At 40.4% G+C, this 21,394-nt stretch overlaps 3 protein-coding genes across 9 annotated transcripts in view; 2 read left to right on the top strand and 1 right to left on the bottom strand.

Moving 5' to 3' along the window:
- The window catches only part of cpsf1 (cleavage and polyadenylation specific factor 1), a 17,460-nt gene extending 11,032 nt beyond the window's left edge, over positions 1 to 6,428 (top strand). For both annotated transcript variants that reach the window (XM_046057706.1, XM_046057707.1), the window contains exons 29-38: positions 1,083 to 1,167; positions 2,504 to 2,645; positions 2,734 to 2,886; positions 3,082 to 3,258; positions 3,549 to 3,615; positions 3,712 to 3,759; positions 3,853 to 4,008; positions 5,427 to 5,556; positions 5,677 to 5,815; positions 5,890 to 6,428. In XM_046057706.1, coding sequence (XP_045913662.1) covers positions 1,083 to 1,167; positions 2,504 to 2,645; positions 2,734 to 2,886; positions 3,082 to 3,258; positions 3,549 to 3,615; positions 3,712 to 3,759; positions 3,853 to 4,008; positions 5,427 to 5,556; positions 5,677 to 5,815; positions 5,890 to 5,937 — 1,145 coding nt within the window. In that variant the 3' untranslated portion in view covers positions 5,938 to 6,428. The remainder of the gene's footprint in view (positions 1 to 1,082; positions 1,168 to 2,503; positions 2,646 to 2,733; positions 2,887 to 3,081; positions 3,259 to 3,548; positions 3,616 to 3,711; positions 3,760 to 3,852; positions 4,009 to 5,426; positions 5,557 to 5,676; positions 5,816 to 5,889) is intronic.
- adck5 (aarF domain containing kinase 5) lies at positions 6,178 to 17,777 on the bottom strand. Of its 5 annotated transcripts, none has more exons than XM_046057712.1 (16): positions 17,608 to 17,777; positions 13,700 to 13,791; positions 13,470 to 13,619; positions 11,878 to 11,953; positions 11,076 to 11,276; positions 10,857 to 10,997; positions 10,374 to 10,487; positions 10,149 to 10,280; positions 9,978 to 10,061; positions 9,805 to 9,886; positions 9,666 to 9,686; positions 8,920 to 8,998; positions 8,743 to 8,834; positions 8,265 to 8,517; positions 7,097 to 7,213; positions 6,178 to 7,007 (listed from the first exon to the last, which is right to left on the bottom strand). In XM_046057712.1, exons 1-16 carry the CDS (start codon positions 17,626 to 17,628, stop codon positions 6,905 to 6,907), a joined length of 1,758 nt encoding a protein of 585 aa, XP_045913668.1. In that variant the 5' UTR covers positions 17,629 to 17,777; the 3' UTR covers positions 6,178 to 6,904. The 5 variants fall into 5 exon arrangements, with proteins under 5 accessions (XP_045913668.1, XP_045913667.1, XP_045913670.1 ...); XM_046057711.1 differs by lacking the exon at positions 17,608 to 17,777 and adding an exon at positions 15,821 to 15,995; XM_046057714.1 differs by lacking the exon at positions 17,608 to 17,777 and adding an exon at positions 15,638 to 15,704.
- Positions 17,666 to 21,394, top strand: part of ctdp1 (CTD (carboxy-terminal domain, RNA polymerase II, polypeptide A) phosphatase, subunit 1) — an 80,479-nt gene continuing 76,750 nt past the window's right edge. For both annotated transcript variants that reach the window (XM_046057708.1, XM_046057709.1), the window contains exons 1-4: positions 17,666 to 18,205; positions 19,538 to 19,621; positions 20,505 to 20,598; positions 21,256 to 21,384. In XM_046057708.1, coding sequence (XP_045913664.1) covers positions 17,901 to 18,205; positions 19,538 to 19,621; positions 20,505 to 20,598; positions 21,256 to 21,384 — 612 coding nt within the window. In that variant the 5' untranslated portion in view covers positions 17,666 to 17,900. The remainder of the gene's footprint in view (positions 18,206 to 19,537; positions 19,622 to 20,504; positions 20,599 to 21,255; positions 21,385 to 21,394) is intronic.

Genomic DNA, 21,394 nt, shown 5'->3' with positions numbered 1-21,394 from the left:
AATCACTTTTAGCTAGCTATTTCAACAGTTTACTAATTATGTTAAGCTAACTCTTTCAACACATTACATTTAGCTGTTATTTCAACCATTTCTGTTTCTTTTAGCTATTTTTAACCATTAAAATAAATCACTTTTAGCTAGCTATTTCAACAGTTTACTAATTATGTTAAGCTAACTCTTTCAACACATTACATTTAGCTGTTATTTCAACCATTTCTGTTTCTTTTAGCTATTTTTAACCATTAAAATAAATCACTTTTAGCTAGCTATTTCAACAGTTTACTAATTATGTTAAGCTAACTCTTTCAACACATTACATTTAGCTGTTATTTCAACCATTTCTGTTTCTTTTAGCTATTTTTAACCATTAAAATAAATCACTTTTAGCTAGCTATTTCAACAGTTTACTAATTATGTTAAGCTAACTCTTTCAACACATTACATTTAGCTGTTATTTCAACCATTTCTGTTTCTTTTAGCTATTTTTAACCATTAAAATAAATCACTTTTAGCTAGCTATTTCAACAGTTTACTAATTATGTTAAGCTAACTCTTTCAACACATTACATTTAGCTGTTATTTCAACCATTTCTGTTTCTTTTAGCTATTTTTAACCATTAAAATAAATCACTTTTAGCTAGCTATTTCAACAGTTTACTAATTATGTTAAGCTAACTCTTTCAACACATTACATTTAGCTGTTATTTCAACCATTTCTGTTTCTTTTAGCTATTTTTAACCATTAAAAAAAAATCACTTTTAGCTAGCTATTTCAACAGTTTATGAATTACTTTTAGTTAACTATTTTAAGCATTATTTCCACCAACCATTGTCTACCACTGTTTAGACTTATGTGCTAACGTGTTAACTACTTTTCACACACTTTCAATCATCAGAGACATGATGTTCTTGCGTTACATCTGACTCCGTTGTTGAGAGGCATGTCTGGTACTTTACTATATTATGAAAATACATTCACTAAAGATCAGCTTTGCACCAGTGTGTATCCTATCTGGCTGTTTATTTTCCTCCTTAACAAAAATGTGTGGATATATCACTGTTTCTCCTCCGTCACCCTGCAGATGAACGTTACATCAATCCTCAGCAGGAGAAGTTCTCCATCCAGCTCATCTCTCCGGTCAGCTGGGAGACCATTCCCAACACACGGTAAAAGCTGTTTTCTCTATTTATCGTACCTTTTTGAAAAACAAGAATACTGTTTGCAAAATCAATAAGAAAGCCTTTTTTAATAGACACAGAGTATCTATGAAATAGAGGGCCACACAAACTCGTGGCTGTTTTGTTTTCTTGTTTTCTCTGCAGCAGCTTGTTGCAATGGAGGCTTTGTGCTGCTTCCAGAGAATTGAGGGATTTAATTGAAAATAGTGGGTCATTAATCCAAGTTGTAAACAATTAGTTTAGTCTCACATGGCTGCTTTCCCTCATTTCAGTGAGGGTCAGTTTGAAAAGTCAGGTCATTTATCCAAGTCCTGGGTCATTTAGTTGCTCTACATTATCATTACTTACCACTGTGAGTGCCGTTCTTTGCAGATATGAAGCACATAAATAAGTCTGGCTTGTAGTGGTTCAGCATTATATGGTGGGGCACTGATTGTGTGACAGTATTTATCACTGTCCTTCCTGTCAAAACACATTTAGCTTTGTTATTAACATGTGGAGAGATGGTTCAGTGCTAGGCTAACTTGCTTTTTACAGAGATGTAATATGAAGCTTTTTGATAATTCCTCCAAAAAAACCCATCAAGAGCCAGAGTAAAAAACAATAGTCCTTCCATCACCCTAAAAATAAATAAGGCCTCAAACAAAATCCTCAATTAGAATTAAGTCGGATTAAATGAGTCTTTTTTTTTTTTTATTAAATCAACTGTCTTCAATGAATATAACTCGTCATATCAATGTCATTTATGCTGCAAGACTGCCCAAATGGACTGAAGCAGAATATTTTGTTAGATGAAACCATGTTGTGAATTTTGGGAATGATTATATCAATCTTTTTTTTTCCCTAATACATTTTAACTGTTGCACTTTACAGCACTACTGGAGTTATATATATACGTACCCACGAGTCGAAACCAATACTACACAGAAACCACTGGAACTAGTACTACTTAATATAGCCTAATCTTTCTCTGCATGTGGGGGAAAAAAATATAAAGCTACAGCATTCTGTAATGGCCTGAATGCTGATAAACTAGGGCTAACATTCTTTATGATCAACATGAAACAACAGAGTCAGAGCATTTTGCAGCCTCACGCAGTACCTGTAAATGTGATATTCAAGCAAAGGTCATCCATTTGTCTCCATATATCACAATTCACTCTTTCAGTGCCCCATCTTATAGAGGAAAAATGTACTTTTCCAGTGGTACTTAAAAAAAACTCGTAATGTATAATCTGAGGAGCACCAAAGTATGGTGGTAAAAAGCCGAAATGGTGTGTGAACGTACCCTGACTTCTCTCTGACCCGTCTCTGTCTCCTCAAGGATCGACCTGGAGGAGTGGGAACACGTGACCTGCATGAAGACGGTGGCACTGAGGAGTCAGGAGACAGTGTCCGGACTGAAGGGCTACATCGCAGCAGGGACCTGCTTGATGCAGGGGGAGGAGGTCACCTGCAGGGGCCGGGTGAGCAGCACACAGCAGTACGGCGCCGTCTTAATTTGTTCAAAACGATGAAAAGAAGAAATGATGATGAAATGATTCCTGCGTTCAGATTCTGCTCCTGGATGTGATTGAAGTGGTGCCAGAGCCAGGCCAGCCCCTCACCAAGAACAAGTTCAAAGTGCTGTACGAGAAGGAACAGAAGGGGCCGGTGACAGCTCTGTGTCACTGCCACGGATACCTGGTGTCCGCCATCGGACAGAAGGTCTCAGCCACACTCGCATCTCAACTCTGGGAATTCACACAGCTGGAGCTTAGAAAAAAAGATGCTAGAACTGAAATGAACCTAAACATTAAAATTCATTCAGTACATTGTGCGAAGTGACACCTTCTATAGATTTTTGACATGTCCTGTAAATATGCAAAAACAGCGAGTGCTACTTCCTCCGCCCTCCTGCAGATCTTCCTGTGGGTGCTGAAGGACAACGACCTGACGGGCATGGCCTTCATCGACACTCAGCTCTACATCCACCAGATGTTCAGCATCAAGAATTTCATCTTGGCTGCCGATCTGATGAAGAGCGTCTCGCTGCTGCGCTACCAGGAGGAGAGCAAGACGCTGTCACTCGTCAGCAGGGTGAGGAAGGAACACCGCTGAGGCTGTTCTGTCTCATTTAGTTTTTAGCAATTTACGCTATCGTAATTATAGAAGGGACTGATTGTTGATGGGAACATTTCCTTCAGGCCCAAGTGCTGTATTTAACTACAACCTTTGGGCTGCAGTGTTTATTGAAGATGAGTGTTGATAGCGTGTTTGGATTCCGTCACGTTGATCTTGAAGAGCGCAGCTCTGGCAGCTGGAGATAATTCAGGGAGTGTTGAGGCCTTTGTTGGGATTTAACAGATTTCTTATTGTTTTGGCAACAGGATGCTAAGCCCCTGGAGGTGTACAGCATCGAATTCATGGTGGATAACAACCAGCTTGGATTCTTGGGTAATGTTTGTAATGCTCTTTGGATTTAAATTCAATTAAATTTGCCCCAAAAAGGCCCTCCTGTTCTCATTAACCTTTCTTTTCTTTTCCTTTTAGTGTCAGATCGAGACAAGAACCTCTGTGTATATATGTATTTACCTGAAGGTATGTGATATTGTTGGAACGGCGTATTCAAATGTAATGTTACTCCGTACCAAATGCACATCCAGCCATATAATGAGTGGTCTGTGTTTGCAGCTAAAGAGAGCTTTGGAGGAATGCGCTTGCTGAGGCGAGCTGACTTCAACGCCGGCGCTCACATTAACACTTTCTGGCGGATGCCGTGCAGAGGATCCCTGGACACCGGCAGCAAAAAGGCTCTGACCTGGGACAACAAGCACATCACGTGGTTTGGTAAGCTGCCAGGACTCCTGGCTCACGTCACAGCTAGCAGCTTTATTAGAATCTATAAAATAGTAGTCTTGTCTATAGTTGAAAGTTAACATTCTTTCTCTCATGTCAGTAAAGTGTTTGGACAGGATACCTAAAGACAAAAAACCAATGCGTTCACACACACGAGGAAAAATGAATGAGATTTTTTGGAGTTGTTGGAGGATCATATTTCAAACAAGCACGCGCCAGTGTTGCCGGTTTGGGCAGATTGAGACCATTTGGCTCTACAAATATTCTTCCGTCTGTGGTCTGAGTTCAGTAGACTCAACACACAACGGCTGTAACTGTTACCTACAACAGTGGTTCTCAAACTTTTTCACGTCAAGGAAGATTTTGTCTCAGGATCGACCATCTGATAGGATATTGGGTTTTTAGATGTTTTATTACAGAAAATATATGAAACTCATGATCAAAATAGTCATACATTCTGTCATTGTGTTACTAATGGATGGAATGATAGTGAAAATAAATGATTCCCCTTTTTGCTGGGGACCCCCTGGAACCCTCTCAAGGACCCCTGGGGATTCTTCTTCACTTTGAGTACCGCTGACCTACAAAACCAAATTAGATTTCAGTTCATCACAAGCGGGAAGCTTCCGGTCTGAGACTAGAAGCCAATGCGGAAGTTCCTTAAACCTGCATTCTTTCAAACAGCCAGCAGAGGGCGACTCTTCTGGTTGCAATAAGAAGTCCCGCTCCATTAGAAATAATGTTAAAATGACCCCATTTCTCAGCTGATTTATTACCTCAGTAAACACTTTCCTAATGTAGTTTATGGTCTCAATTGCTAGTTTCATGTATTCTTCAATACAATATGATGTTTATTTAGTAAATTACGGTCCCATTTAGAGGAAAATAGACCAGTTCTTGAAGAAGTCTCTTGGATGAGGGACAAAACGTCTTCTAGAATCTTCAACCAATTCCAGTTGCCCATGACCTCAACCTTCGTTGGATAACCATAAAGCAGAGTATGCCTCAGGGGCGAGATTATCTATGATTGACAAGTCGTTACCAGGGCAACATCTTCAAACATTGTTCAAATCTCACAAATCTATTGCTTCTCATATGTTTTGGCCTGAACAGTATCTTTAGAGTGCTCCCACTATGAGCAGACTACTATAAAATCACTGAATTTGAAAATGGCAATGTTTTGGACAAATCCCCAAAAGATTCAGGAAAATTCAGAATTAGAGAAAAAGGTTCTTAAAAATTGAACGTGGTTCCAGAGACACAACTCAGACAGTAACAGATGAATACTTGCAAATGTATTCATCCACAGAACATCACAGGGGCTCTGAGCGTCCAAATTCCTTCCCAGGACCAAAGGGGAAAAACAAAATAGCAGCCATTCAAAAAGTTTTTAATCTGTGTTCCCACAGCAACCCTAGATGGAGGAGTTGGCCTGCTCCTCCCCATGCAGGAGAAGACTTACCGCCGTCTGCTGATGTTGCAAAATGCTCTTAACGTCATGCTTCCTCATCACGCTGGTCTAAATCCAAAGGCCTTCAGGTTTGTATCTACCTGCCTATCTTCTTGTATTTTCATTTACATAGGAGGGGTACAACGATTAAGTGACAGATTTAGGTTTGATGACTTGATATAGCTGACCCTTTTGTACTTTGCGTCCAGAATGCTGCACAGTAACAGACGAAGCCTGCAGAACGCTGTGCGAAACATCCTGGACGGAGAACTCCTCAATAAGTACTTGTACCTCAGTACAATGGAGCGTAGCGAGCTGGCCAAGAAGATTGGTACTACTCAGGACATCGTAAGTACACGAACAGAAACAAGGATGTAGCTTTTAGTTTTCTTATTCTCATTTTATCCTCCTTTCATGCCTAGATCCTGGATGACCTTCTGGAGATTGACAGAGTAACAGCTCATTTCTGAGAGCCACATTCCCACGTCTTGTCCAATGAATGCGGTTTTATATTGAATGAAGAAAATGTTTTGTTATGGCCATCTTTGTTCAGACCTGATTTGTTTTTCTTATGTTAGACCAAAAAAAAGCGGGCAGCCATCTTTTCTTAGGGATATTTTGTATTAAAAAAAAAATAAAAAGAATGAGTAAAAGTAATTTACACAAGCCTTGTGTGTGTTTGACCTTTTTGCAATAAAGACACGAATGCCTTGAAAAAGGAGGTAGAACATTTTATTCATATTGCTAAAATAATTGAAAAACATTTGGTTTGGTCACACTGGACTTCTCTTTTGACCTATAAGCAGTGTATCTCATTGTTGAACTCAGGACCAAAAGTGGGACCAAAATCACCAAACCGCATAGTTCTCTAAGTAAAACCGAACAGAAATATAAAAATGTACTGTATTTCATGTACCTGTATTTAATCACCTGTCATTAAAGCAGCAGTTTTACAATGAAATGTTTCAGGACAATGAGGGAGACAATGATATATGTTGTTGCTTGGCCAGGACGCCGCGGCTGCTGATAGAATAACTGAGTAATGTTGCCAGTTTTTTAAAATAAACTGCAGCTTAAAATATCTTTACATTTGGATTTCAAAACAATTTGCTGTACTAAAATTACACTAATCTTAAATTTAAATATGTAAATAGCCAAAAATCTATGTAATAATGAATTTAAAAGCATTAAAATAGCCTGTTAGGTTCTGGGAGTCTATTCTGGAGTAAGTTTGGTGCTTTGCATTCCGCAGTTACTTCTGACACCAGAGTTCAGGATGATTTGGTGTGGAAACAATGAGCACACTTGAGCAGCACCATTAATAGTAGCTTGTGGAGCTGCTATAGTAGTGAAAGGCTCCCTGCTGTTGGGTTGCATGAACTTATGCTTGGCATAGGTCCTTATTCTCCGTTCCTTCACGGTGTTGACGTCTGTGTACTATCTCAGGTACTCGTACATGTCTGCGTCCAGAGATATGACACCGAAGTACGACAGCAGGCTCAGGGTGGAACGCATCAGACTCATTACCTTCATCTCCCATCTGTAAAGGGAGTGGTATCATTAAATATTTTGTGGCTCCGATCACAAAACGCAAGTTGCATTATTGACGCAAACTAAATGAGTCTTTACCTCAAAGCCAGTTCAAACTTGAGACTCTCCCATGTTGTCCTCACCCAGCGGAGGACCCAGAGCCGGGCCAGAATCCCTGTCCTCTCAGCCTGAATCTTCCCCCAGCCTCGCACCGCACTAAAAAGCAAGAGGGACATCATCTATATGAAACTGAAATTTTAAAGATGCTTGTGACATTCAGCTAGGGATGGACAATATGGCCAAAAATGTTATCACTATTAAAATATGTAATATCGATAATTATCACGATAAATGTCAAATCATTATTTCTTTTAAGTTTTTCAAGGCTGATTATTGCTCCTGAGTGAATGTTGAAGAAACAAACGGTTAATTGGGGTTTTAAACTTCTCTTTATGGTCAGAACAAACACTTGATGCCAAACACTGGATCACTTCACAAATCTGAGGTCGGACATTCAAAACAGTGATGTTGAAATCTTTTTTCAACAAATATGCGCAAGTAAAATTTAAGTAAAATCTTTTTTCAGTCCCTTTTCCTCAACAAAATAAATATCATATTAGAAAAAGTAATTTGTTTGTGATTCAAATAAATTAAATCAAATTTTAATTGAACATTTATTGAACACTTATTATAATTATTATTATTATTGAGAAAATTATATCGTAATAATTATTACTTTATTGCCCAGCCGCATAATTTTAACAACAAGGTTATCCACATTGTAGCTGTGCTGTACAAGTGAAGGAGTGGTTTGGCTGTTCGACAGTCCGATACAAAGTTTCCAGAGCAAATACTGGAAAACTAGTCAGCTTTCAGTCTATTTCTGCAGGGCTGTAGGAGGGATTTCAGAAATGTCCTTACCCACACCCTTCTCCACGCTGCCTGATAAGAAGAACATCTGGAGGAGATATGATGATGACAATATTTATTTACTTAGTAAACTTCACTGTCCCATCAGGAGTCAAACTGTCCTTTTAATGGAACATCCTGGAACAAGCAACCTATTCAACAGTTCAGGAGTGTGTTGTAGCTTAAATGTGTGAAGCCTTTTTTTAGTTAAAAATCTCAACATGCAACCAGGCAAGTGGCCAGTATTGTATTAAACATATCGATTTACATATTAGGAGTTACATGACATGTTTATTTGCCATTAACTGCATCTCGCTCACCTAACAGTGAGCACAGAGTAACCAGCGGCTGCACTAACCTCTTGGCCATGACAAAGTAGCGGTCCACGGGTGCTCCCAGAGTGATGTTGATGCTTCGCACCGTGTTGATGTTCCGGAAGACGAGCAGCATGGGCCGGGGCATCGACTTGAGCACCTGCATGATGCTGTCGAAGCGCTGGCTGGCCATTTCACGCATGTAGGTTGTCTCCTCTCGGCTCAGGATGTTGGACAGACCCAGCTCTCGCATGTTGATGGGTCGCTGCAGCAGCATCTCGCAGAAGAGGAAGTACTCTGCAGAGCGAATTAGATAAGACATTTCATTTTGGTTTTCTTGCTCAGCAGCAAGGTGGACCTGTTTGACACATTAAGGACAATGTAACATAATTTAGTTTGTTCCTGTCAAATCCTTCTCATGAGGGGACAATTTTAATACCCAAACAAATATATCATACAGCTCAGGGGGAATACAGCATTTATTTGTATTCTATATTCAAAAATAAGGGTACGTGTCCTCACCTTTGACACCAAGTGCATTGGAGTACTTCTCCATTGCTGCTTGGTCTCTCAGGATTATGGACCTCCACAGTTTACAAAGGGCCACTCTGTCACTAAGGTAAAAGGTCGCAGTTAGAAGTGATGGCAAAGTTGTGCCAAAATTGAGGTTTTTACTAAACAGACTCAGCCAAATCTCACCATTGACTGAGGTATTCGTACAAGCCGTGGTCCAACAGTACCAACTCTGCCTTGTTATCGGGACCTCGTCTCACTAGAACTGCCAACACAGAGAAATTTAGACTTGCAAAATACCTTTTAAAACCTTTTATGTATTTATACATATGTTTTGTAAAGCATATTATAAAATAGTCCAAAAAATGATCATAACCATAGCTCAAAGTTGACTGCCTCCTCCCACAAATTAACTGCTATTGGTACTATTACTCAGTACCTGAATACATTTTCCTGTACAACCCAGCGTGCACGATGGAAAAAAGACACATGGATAGAACAGTGATTATTATTAGTGTTATTTATTTACACTAAGAGTTTACTGCATGATAGGCTGGGCTTGGGCACAGCAGTGCTTTCAGCCAAATGCAGTATGCTAACATGATGTTTAGCCAGTGAAATAGTTACCATGTTCATCATCTTATTTAGCACGCTAACATTTGCCAGTCTGATTGGCTGTGGTGGCAAGGTCATAGGTTTTAGGAAACGTGAATGTCTGTACAAAAGTTTGTAGCAATCCATCCAACAGCTGATTTTTCAGTCTGGTTCAATGTGGTGGACAGGCCGACAGATATCGCTAACCCTAGAGCCACGTTTAGCTAGCAATAAACTGATATTAAGCCAAACTTACTCGTTTCTAAAATACAAGTAAGACTTTGTGTCCTATACATGCCTCTATAGTTCAAACAGGGAAAGGGAGGGGTGGGAAGTACCTGGTGATGTTGTAGTTAATACTGGTTGCGAATAGAGAGTGAGAGAAAATACAAATGCAAATGATCTAGTCACTGAAGCTGAACACTAATAATGATATTCTCTTTTAATCTGTAACATAGCACACACCGATGTACCCACCATTTCCGGGATGAGGGTCAGCATGGATGAAACCGGTGTAGAATATTTGCTCAGCAAATGTTCGGATCAGTTTATCTGCAGTCTGAAAAGCAATTATTTGAAGTAATTCAGGTGGCATCTCCATGACAATTCTCCCTATCATATCCTCTGTTGTGTAGAGTGCATTAACTCACATCTTTCAAACTTAATCCTTGTCTTTTAATTTCTTCCACATTGTTGATTTTGCAGCCATTGCAAAACTCTGCTGTCAACACTCTCTTTCAAATGGAGAGAAAAAATGAAAATGCTTTAGCAAAGGAAAGTGTGGTCGTCCAGTTATTCAGTGTCATTAATAATAACCTCACCTTACTAGTTTGCTCCCAGAAGACTTTGGGTACAACAACAAAAGGGAAGTGTTTCAGCTCCTCAGCGCACCTCTCAGAATTCCTGGCTTCGTTCTCAAAGTCCAGCTCTTGTGCCAAAGTACCCTTCAAGTCCTGCAGAAAGCAGAATAAAATCAATAACAGACTGAACATCGTCCCCCCAGACATAAACTGCAGGTTAACCAAAAAATACAACTGTTTTCTGACCTTAAGAACCCATCTGAATCCAAAGCTGGGGTGCATGAACTTAATAATATCCAGCAGGATCTCCAGTGTTCTGATATCACCATCAAACCGATCCCTGAGGTCAATGTACTGCACCTGTTGGGACCAGGATTGAAGAAAAAACACGCTTTTGAGGGATTAAGCTGAACATTTTGATCTACCCCCCAAATAAAAATATTAACAAAAGAGATTCATGAATGGATTTTTCCCCAATGTAGCTTGCAGAAGATATTTCTCCCCTGCTGAAAGTGAAAAATAGTGCAACATTTCCATGGTTGGTCGGTCATGCTGGTGTGACTAAAAACTTGAAACCTGGACTTGAGTGGTCTGATTCTGCACAGTCCACTTTGTGAAATCTATTCAATATAACATTTTACTTTCTGGGAGACCTGTAGCTGAAACTAACCCATGCCAAAAAGCGGGCACAGAACGGAAATAAAATGCGGTCTCAGAATCGGCGCTCACCTTCACAGCGACTGGAGTCCCATCTAACAGTTCTGCTTTGTGAACCTGGGCCAGGCTGGCAGCAGCTATGGGTTCATAGTCAAACGTTTTAAAAAGCTGCTCTGGTGTTTTATTAAAGTCTTCTTGGAAGAGAGCATCCACCTGCCGCAGAGACAAACACAGTCCTGAGATTTTCCTCTTTCACTGAGCCATGTGCCTTGTTAGTGCGGCAGTTCTCACCTCTTTGTACCTCCTGTTCAAGGCCTTGTCTTCCAGTATTTGCAGGGTGCGGATGTACTCGGGGGGTAGGAGGTGGTTGAAGGAACACAGACCTTGGCCAAGTTTGATGTATAATCCTCCATTCCTCACTGCTCCTTCCACCATGCGCTCTGCTGCCCTCTGGTGGCAGGCTGACACCTTGGCCAAGTAGGATGGGCTGCTCTAGCAGGGGAGGACAGCAGTAAGACATGATTGTTCACGCAGTAGTTAACACCCACAGGGACAGGAAATCGCAAGCAACAATACATGTGTAACCGCCACCATTTGATGCATTTGCAAGTGCGGTATCTCACACTGGTAAAATTCTGACAAAAGCTGGGGTAATGTTTGCATTTTATCAGCTTTCCCAGAGGCCAAAGGGACATCTTCAAAGTGCTTGATTTGTCTGACAACACTCCAAAACACCCAAAGATATTGAATTTGCAATTATATAAAACAGAGAACAGCAGCAAATCCTCACATTTCTGCTAGATAACATACTTAAAGATTGTTGAAATTATGGTCTATACATTTTCTGCAGATTAACTAATCTACCAATTGACCATCGTTTCTACTTTGACTGATTTTGAGTTCAATATGCGCAGAGCGTGGCCCTTTTTTCCCCCTCTAGATAAACACAAACAAAGTCACAGGGGTTTCCATGCCATATTTAAGGCGCATAAACACATCTTTCCTCCATGGTAAGTCAAAAACAGACCAGCAATCACATTCAGGACAGTGACGGCTACAGCCAAACAACCTATTTTCATTGCATGGAACTTACCTCATCCACGCTGCGAAGAGCCACATTGGTGGTCCACCAGTAATCCACAGAGATAAAGATTCCCACAGAGACGGATCTGAGGACAAACAGATAAGAGGCTCGCTGAGACTTCAAAGGGTTTGGATTTGACTTAACACGATACAAACAGGAATGTGAGCGATTCATAATGTTATCAGTCGGTTTCGACCCTTTAATGATGGATGGACGAATCATGTTCTTCTAAAATCCCAGAGATTCATCTCATTATCGCCTGAGAGGGCAGTGATATACGTTGTCCCTGCTTGTCTGCTGGGACTTCATTTCAGTGAGAGAAGGTCTTTTGTACAGCTTTACCCCAAACGAGTGAGGTTAAATAGGAGTGCACTGAATTATTTGAGAAACATTTTTTGCTATATTATTGGAATTCTATTTACATCCCGACAGCAATCGATAAATGAAAAGCTCTGACACAAAAATGAAAAGCCGCACATGGAGTCAAAGTCCCTGTATTTGTGAGCATAACTTAAGTCTGATTCTTAATCTGAAATAAAGCAAGTTATTGTAATATGGACAACAGTTTGTTTTTTAGTTTATAATAATTATTGGCACATTTACTTTTAATCATTTGAATTAAATGGCAAAAGTATTTCAATAATATATAGTCCAGATGATAGCGCCAAATTTGAGGTGATTTGTTCACATTGATATAAAAGCATGAAACGTGGTACACCTTTACAGTTTGGGGCCCTGAACATTTTCAGATACAGAGCCATTGCAAAAACGTGGCAGCCATTTTACTGTCCGCCATAACCGAATAATGTATTTTGCATCATTTCTCCTGAACCAAAAATATAAAATGATAAAACAGAGAAGGTGCTGTCTACCCCTCTGTTTATAGCATATAAAACATCATAAACGGTTCAGATGAATAGTTAATAGTGAATTCAGTGACGTTGTGAGAAGGTATGAGAGAACCTAGGTTAGACTAATAATATCACGTCTGTTGCATGCATGTAGTTTTAAAAGCTTTTTTCCCCCCCATTAACCCTGACAATACATGACACACAATGACTGTTAATATTCAATGACCTTAATAACTTAGCTTAAAAAGAATGTAAAACACAAAGATGTACTTGTTTATTTCAGAAACACTTTGTTTGTTTGATTGATTGATTGATTTGTTGAACCTATTCTTCACAGTCCCCTCCCCACAGACAACGAGCTGTGCAATTTAAGGAGGCTTTTATGCATTTGCAATGCCACTGGCAACAAGACAAAAGTCTCAGGTCTCAGGCAAAGCTCAGCGCTGTTACCAAGGTGACAGTACAGTGACAGTTCATAGAGACTGAGGGTATCCCTTGTGGAACATATACACATTTCTGGCCACAGAGAGTGATTGTAAATTAACGATTTATAAATAAAATATGCTTGAAATTTCTTTCTGCAGATTCTCACATACTGCAGTTTAATTGTAATCCTTCTCACAATGTCACTGAATTCACCATTAACTTTCACCTGAACAGTTTATGACGTTGAATATGGTGTGACTGTAATCCTTGTGCAAAAGCTACAGTCTCACTTTTAAATATGTGGATAACTAGTTTAAGACAAACCTGAAGAAGCGAACAAATCCTTCAATCACAATCCTCATCTTCCTCCTCTCTCTTGGTTTGGACACAGCATACTGGAGACCCACTGCCAACGGAGTACCGACAGAGATGCCAACAAGTGTCTTCCATAGCAGGCCTCTGCGCTTACCTTCCCTGGAAACAGTCCCATTCATCAAGACAACCACATCATCACGAACAGAAGTAGTGATTGTGGCCTAGCCGGTATTCGGTACCTGAGTGAACTGAAGGGTCTGGTTGTTTGGAGTGATGAGCCGGGATGCGGGTATCTTCTTAACAGAGCCATGTGATGCAGACACAACCTTAACTGAAGAGGAAACAAAGGCACTGTATGAGAACCTCCTCTGACATCACAGCTGAAGCAAACATCTTTTACCTAGATTTCATCTAAAAGGTTTCCCTCCTATTTTTTCTAAACATTGTCTGACTGTGGACAGCAAGTGGACTCTGGCTCTTTCGGTCCTGGTGACATGCAGTTCCATGTGAAGAACAACATCCTGTTCACCATACTAAATCCAATCATTTAAAAAGCCTGCAAGCTTTAACAATTGTTGCATTTCCAGTAGAGACAGGTGGATGATGCCACAGCTCCGGAGCTTTAAATGTCACTGGTGCTTCAGAAAGCCCTTCGCTCAGTTTGACAGTTTTTAAAGTTTTGCTGTGTGATGGCACATGAGTGAGATATGGAGAGAGATTAATTGATAAATATTTATGTACACTAGAAAGACATAACAGTTCCACCTGAGAATAAAAGTAAAATAATTTAATGAATATCACATCACATTGAGACTCACATGAAATGTGGATAAATTACACCACTATCAATTATTTTACTGTAATATCTTGCACAATTACATCTACATTACATTATAGATTATAATTATAGATTTAATCATAACATGCAGGCTTCTTGAACTTTCACTGCTCACATATGAGCCTAAAACTATTCAAATACGAGAGGTGTCGTCGTGCTTCAGCTCCAGTCGTCACTTTCACTTTTTGATTCGTCACTCCAGAGAACACGTCTCCACGGTATGATGCTTGAATTCACTGAGCTCCTGAGAGCAACCCATTCTTTCACAAATGTTTTTAGAAGCGGTCTGCATGCCTAGGTGCTTGATTTTATACACCTGTGGCCATGAACGTGATTGGAAAACCTGAATTCAATGATTCAGAGGGGTGTCCTAAAATTTTTGGCAATATAGTGTAGCTACTTGAGCATAAATAATAGTAAATAAACAGTGATGACCGATGTAACAGTGCAGCTATGAGAAAAACACAAAGGAAAAGCCTACAGAGTCTTTTTACAACCTCAAAGTGACAACAGCATTGTATCCATGAAAAGAGAGAAAATCCCCTCCTGTCTCTTCCCACTCCCACAAAAATACTTCATATTTATATTTTAAAAAACTGACATATGATTTCCATCGTGCCCGCTCCCATTAGCTTTTCTCCCTGTGTTGGCCCAGTTCTGTGATAAATAGTGTAAGTGTAATTGACTCCAATCCCACGGTAATCACACTGGAATCCCGAAAGAATGCCTTTACTTTTTAATTAGAGTTTGATAAAACTGACTGACTGAGTTGATAGTCACCTATAACAACTGTAAGCCAGGCTTTCAGTCCTGCAGAGGCAGATATTACTGAGGATCAGACTTATATCAAGTTTGAGTCTCAAGACAGGCCTCAATAGTGTGTTGAGTAACAGCAGGAGAATGTGTTTGTTTGTGTGTGCGCGTGTGTGTGATGGTGGGGGTCTAGAGATCAAGGCCAATAACACCAGGCGGGATACTTTTTCTGTTTTTCTTTGCGGTCTGCCTCTGAGGGACAAAATGTCTCCAGTGTTGACAAACTGATGTACAGATAGCTGTGATGTCAGGGACCTGAACACTGAAATATCACACAAACTCACTGTCACACACTGTGCAGAACAAGTCTGAAGAGTGTTTCCCATCACCACACTGAATGAAGAGGAATACTTAGCAGCTGTTTGACACATTTTGTCACCTGTTTAAAATTCATTTACAGCTGTCAACAGTGAAGGTAACGTTAATGGAATATGAATGAGTGAAATACAGCTTAGCAACCTTGAAAAATATATTCTTATTAAATATCAAATAACACTCGCATGTCCAGTTAGTCTTTTACACTTACATAAATATACAGCTTCAACTATTGAACACCTCACATCAGTCCTTTGATATCTGGTGCTAACGATGACCAGCTAATTACAGAACATAGCCTAGCTGTTGGCCAACTAGCTAATTTTAGCTAACGCTACTATCTAACCGAGGTAAAAAATAAATAAATAAACGATTAGAAATATCGTTTATTTACCACTCTGTTGGTCCCCCCTGTCATGTTTACTGGAGTAACGAAACAGCTCTGCTCACAGCGATGAGTGAGGTCCAAAGTGTCTTCCCTGTTAATATATCCGACCACTGGTACCACCTCCTTACTCTATCGGCAGCTACCGAGTAGCATGCCTACTATTGGTTTGGCCGAGGAGTACGCACGGAGGCGCGAGAGGGTGCACTCCCGTCTACTTCCGCTATCGTTTAAATAAGCTAGGTAAGATCAGAGCCCTTTAAAGAGCTCTGGATAAGATCTACTTTATTGAAATCCTGTTCATTAGACAAAATGCTTTAGCTACGGTGGTCACTGAGAGCTTTATTTTGTGGGTATGTCTTTGTATTGTGTCAGACAGTCGAAGATATGGAGACTGGAACGAATGTCAACAAAATCACTTAATGTAATGTCAATTAACACTTCTATTTCATTATTCTGCCTTTATATGATACATAAATGCCAGACCAGGAGCTCTGACTGGTACATTGTAAATTATTGCTATCATTTTCAGTGTTGCGAGGAAGAGCATGTCATCTGACTCCTATTTTATTACTTACTCCTATACTTTCACTGATCAATAAACGTCTCTGCCCAGGTTAGAAAGTACAGGTTTTTGCTGACAACACAGCAGAAGATGTTAAGTTGAAGTCTTGTATCAGTCGGTGGACATGCTGACTGGGTAGAGGTGTATCTTGATGGTGCACTCTCTGGTAGGAGGTACCGAAATGATACGTCATTGATTATACGGTGTGGTGCGACGCATGCCCTTGTCCTGTTATTGTATTTACTTGTCACTCATTTCTCCTCCCCCTTTCACACCCCAACTTCAACCTATAAAGTTAATTATTGACTCTTGCCTATCACATAGGGCACAACTAATAATAAAACAAAATATGACCTTCAGAATCAGTCATTTTACCTAATAGGAACAGATATTTTCTAAACTTGCTTCAGTTTGGCGGATACTAATCCACCTAAATTCAATAGCATAGGCAGTAGATTGTAAATCGCAGGGCCAATGCGTAAAATAGTAGGCTAAATGATGCACTAGGCAAGAAACCTGCGCCGATGGTGCCACAGAGGTGGAGTAGCCTATTATTTCTCTGTTACATCAGCTTACATCAGCTAAGTCTCTGTGGTCTCCTCTCAAGCTTTATGGAAAGTTGGGTCAAAGAAAAAACAAGGAGGGGCCTTGGACAACTTGAGTAGACTTTTGTTATTGTAGATATTGTTGGGATTTATGTTTATATGATGTAGTCTTCGTAGGACTTGCCAGTGCAGATCGCTTTCTCCTCATCAATTGGAGGTGATCAATGTGCAGTGCATAGTATCTGACATTATTATCAGACACCACATAGTATTTCTGTGATGGAGAGGACACCGTCCATGCGCACTGTGGCGGTTAAGGTCGGGCGTGAGGTCATATGAGGTTTAATACGGGGTGCGACATACTAAGTTTAAATCGTGTTTATCAAAAAAAAAAAATGAAATACACACTGTCAGTGTGCAGAATTATAAGCAAAATCAAACCAGCCTAATTTGGCTACAACAAACCCGGAAACTTGGGTTGGGCCTTCAAAAGAAAGGTCGTAGAAGTGCTCACTTTTAGTGTATCGTACTAAGCAGAACAGACGAAGGTAACATCTACAACAACAAGCACTGTACAAAGTCAATGGGATAATTAAATAACGTACATAGTAACGCTGTATTTCTTAAATGTTTCTATAAACTATATGTCGCTAGTATTTTATCAGAGATTTTATTGTGAAACCTACGTGGTACATGTGTGTTTTCATGGAGCAGGCTGCGTGGTCTACTCTGGGTGTACCGGATGCTGTGGCGACCCGTGTCGCTGCAGTGTTGCGCTTTCCTGTTTACGGGCGGGAAGAGCGAACATAGCTGACTGTGGAAGCCACTGGGTTCAAATCAGCGGCACATTTGTTTTAATTCTCCTTGATGCTAATGGTTTATACGTTTTAATGATACACGGGACATTGCGAGGTCTAGCGGACACGTTTTAAGTGGACTGTTTCTGAAAACTAAAGGATTTTTGGGGAGTGCAGGGCAGATGGAGGATCCTCCAGCAGATTCAGGCGGTGGAGGTGGCGGCGGCGGCGGTGCAGCGGCGGAGGGCCCCGTGATGCAGGTGGCAGATATCTTTTGGCCGACCGGGGCTCTCCCTCTACGGCTTCTGGAGTGGAAAGTCAAACCCGGGACTCTTGTTAACGTGGACTCCGTGCTAGCACTGTGTGCTCCCATACCTCAGGAGAAGGGGGCAGAGGGTGCCAGGCTGCCAGAGAAGAAGGTGAAATCGGACCGTGCTGGAGTAGTCAAGGAGCTATGCTGTCAACTTGGACAAGTCATACCTCCCGGGTGAGCCACTCTGCTTGTTGTAGCTAGCTAATGTTTGCCGACCTGCCACATGCCTGGAAAGTCTACAGGCAACGTGTCAAGCTGTAGTTTTGGTACCGCTTTGCCAGCTACTGACTTCACCCGCAGTGGAACGTTAGCTAGCTAACGAGCTAACACAGCTATACGTAGGTGCGAAGTTACGTTAGCTTGTTTGCTAGCCGCACTCAAAGCAACACTCACAGCATCTGATCGCACCAGTGTCAAGTCAGTCAAAATAAACAAGCAGAGCGCTGTCTAAAACCTTCAAAATAAAAGTGTATTCTTTTAGATGATCTGTTTCTGGGCGTTTTCAGTCGTTTTAGTTATAATGGAAATGATGAACAACTGTAAGCAGTATTTTAACAACCCTTATATGACTTGGTGAATGTTCACAGTGATGTACTTGCAATCTTGCTTATAGGCAAACCGTTTTTTACGCTTTTATTTTGAAGGCAAAACCACGTGAAGTGGTGTCTCGTTTTGTGTGAGTTGACGCAGCCGTATCTCGCGCGCACGAAGCGTGAACAAGCCCTGCAGGTTGACAGGTAACAGTTAGCCGACTGGTCCGAGGCTGCTCCCCCCCCCCCCTGTGAATTTTAACCTGACGATGTTCTGCCTGCTTACGAAACATTTCCTACACTCTTATTACCCGCCCACTGCATGTATTTTAATTAGCGCTAAAGGTCAACTTTTTTTTTTTTTTTTTTTTTTTTGCATTTAGTCTTTATATTGTCCGACTTGTTCTGTGGAGTAACGTTATACAAAATAATTGGTATAACGTTACTTTGCGCTCATTTAAAATCAGAATGTTTAAACACTAATCTGGTATCATTGATCAGCTTTTACAGCTCGCAATAAGAAGTTTAAATACTTTGCCATCACCTCTGTGAGAGAGGAAGGGCTCGTGCTTCCTTTAGGTGCTCCTCCTACTCCTGACTTTGAAAATCCATAATGCTTGCTGTGACAGTAAAGTACCCCATCTGAAATAATGTCAACCTGGACCATGTGTGAAACGTGACTGCATTTAAATATTAGGTTAGAGATACTTTGGTCTGCAGAAGGAGGTTATTTACATCAGGGAAACAACAATTGTCATAAAAACAGAGCAAAGCAGCTGTGTGTATTGTGCAAAGCTATTTGTTCTCTATAACTCTAAAACATTTAACATCCAAGAAACTTAGTTTACACCAAGGTGTTGCATGCCACAAAGCAAATGTCCTTTTAATGAGAATCCTGCTAAAAGATGGATGCACTGTTACTGCTTTGCCCAAAAGTAAGTATTCACACTAACGTTTCTTTTCCAATTTTTTTCAGGGGCGTCATCGTCAGAATCGAAGAATGTAGCCATCCAATAGTAATGAAGGGTTTATGTGCTGAATGTGGTCAGGACCTGACTCAGTAAGGAAATGCAAACTTTATTTTTACACATAAACGGAAAAATTTATGTTTTTATTTTCCTCTTCATTCTTGACATGATATATTTGACACCTTTGCTCACATGTTGGCTCTCAGGGTGCACTGAGCTGATTGCAAAACACCCAAAACATAGTAGGTACGCGTAGGTAGAACTGATTAAAAATTGACCTTTTTAAAGATGTCATATACCTGCCTTGAAAACTCACATACTGAATTACTAAGCAAGCTTACAAAGTAGTTGTGGTGGATTCTGTATTATTTAATACCATCAGGTGGCACCAGAGATCATACAGAGCCAGCTGAGTACAACTCGGGTCATAAATCAAGTGCTCACACTCTGCAGTCTCCCTGATGTCAGTTTTATTACGATGTCAAATTTACAGCTGTCACTTAGAATCCAAGACATGCTCAATTTATTGCAGATTTCATTGATTTAAAGAAACATATTACCAGTGTATTTATTATTTTATATAATGTGTATATTATTGTTGTGATGTAAAAGCCTGGCTGTTAGGAAAGGTATTTCTTAAACATGGGAAGTGAGAAACATCATGTGAAATATCCAACCGCAGGGAATAATTTTGCATGCCATATGATAACATGTATTTACAGATAAAAAAGGTGAGGCAGGAGGAGCTTAGAACTGCCAACAATCAGCCGAATCCCTTGCTAACTGGAGTATTTTCTGTGCTCACGGCAAACGTTTGCAAAAATCAAATCCGCTGCAAAGTCTCACACATTTGAATTTGCATGTTTGAGAAAAGCCGCTTTTCTTCTCAGTCGTACCTGAATTTGGTCATACCTACGTGATACACAGACCACAAAATGCATGACTCCCACTCTTTCCTCCCCCCCCCTCCCCCAGGCTGCAGGGCACGAATGGGAACCAGCAAACTCCCATCTCCACAGCAACCGTCTCCATGGTGCACAGTGTCCCCGAGCTGATGGTCAGCTCAGAGGTGAGTCATATGATGGAGATACGTGGAAGACCGGGGCTAATAGAGCAGATATACTTCATTCATTCCATTATAAGACGTGTGTGTGTGTGTGTGTGTGTGTGTGTGTGTGTGTGTGTGTGTGTGTTGCACTTTGAAGCACAGTGCCTCCAATCCTTGAAAGATATTATCCATGGACTAGTTTTGTGCAAATTTTCATGCAAAGAAAATGTTAAATAGTATTTAGTGGTGGAAAAAAATTATTTAAAAGCATTTGAACACATAATGATAATATCATAGTCATGCATAGGTCTAGGTTTCCACTGACAACCAGTTTAGAGTATGCAGTGAATATATGATCAAATACTGTACTATATTTTGGTGATGGTTGGTCAGTATCTTTCTCCCCTCAAAAATCAGGGTCAATGCATCTGACCATTATACAAAGTTGCATTCCTGGACTAGTTAAATTCAATCAAATGAATTACAACTTTACTACCAAGGATACACAAACACATGCACACATAGGGGGAAATAGTTCATCACAAAGTTTAAAAGAATCAAAAGATGTAAGCTTAATCCCATATGTGAAATTCTCGTAGTAAATAATGTATTAATAAATAATTGAACCTGAAAAAAGCACTGAGGTCATTCCAACAACATCTTCATTCTGTCCAACAGCAAGCAGAACAGCTAGGCAGGGAAGACCAGCTGAGACTGTACCGGAACAAAAAGCTGGTTCTGATGGTGGACCTGGACCAGACGCTGATCCACACCACTGAACAGCACTGCCAGCGAATGTCCAATAAGGTATTACTCC

Source organism: Micropterus dolomieu, linkage group LG09, assembly GCF_021292245.1.
Source record: "Micropterus dolomieu isolate WLL.071019.BEF.003 ecotype Adirondacks linkage group LG09, ASM2129224v1, whole genome shotgun sequence".
Lineage (NCBI taxonomy): Eukaryota > Metazoa > Chordata > Actinopteri > Centrarchiformes > Centrarchidae > Micropterus > Micropterus dolomieu.
This window is presented reverse-complemented; position numbering and strand designations above follow the sequence as displayed.

Bases quoted from the DNA above. Each gene is read 5' to 3' on its own strand.
- adck5 (XM_046057711.1), bottom strand. From the start codon at position 15,844: ATGACAGGGGGGACCAACAGAGTG. The intron at 8,999-9,665 runs GTACTTCCCACC...CTGTGTTGGCAG, and splicing joins ATTAACTACAACATCACCAG to TTCTAGTGAGACGAGGTCCC. The intron at 7,008-7,096 runs GTAAAGACTCAT...CTCCCTTTACAG, and splicing joins AAGTTTGAACTGGCTTTGAG to ATGGGAGATGAAGGTAATGA.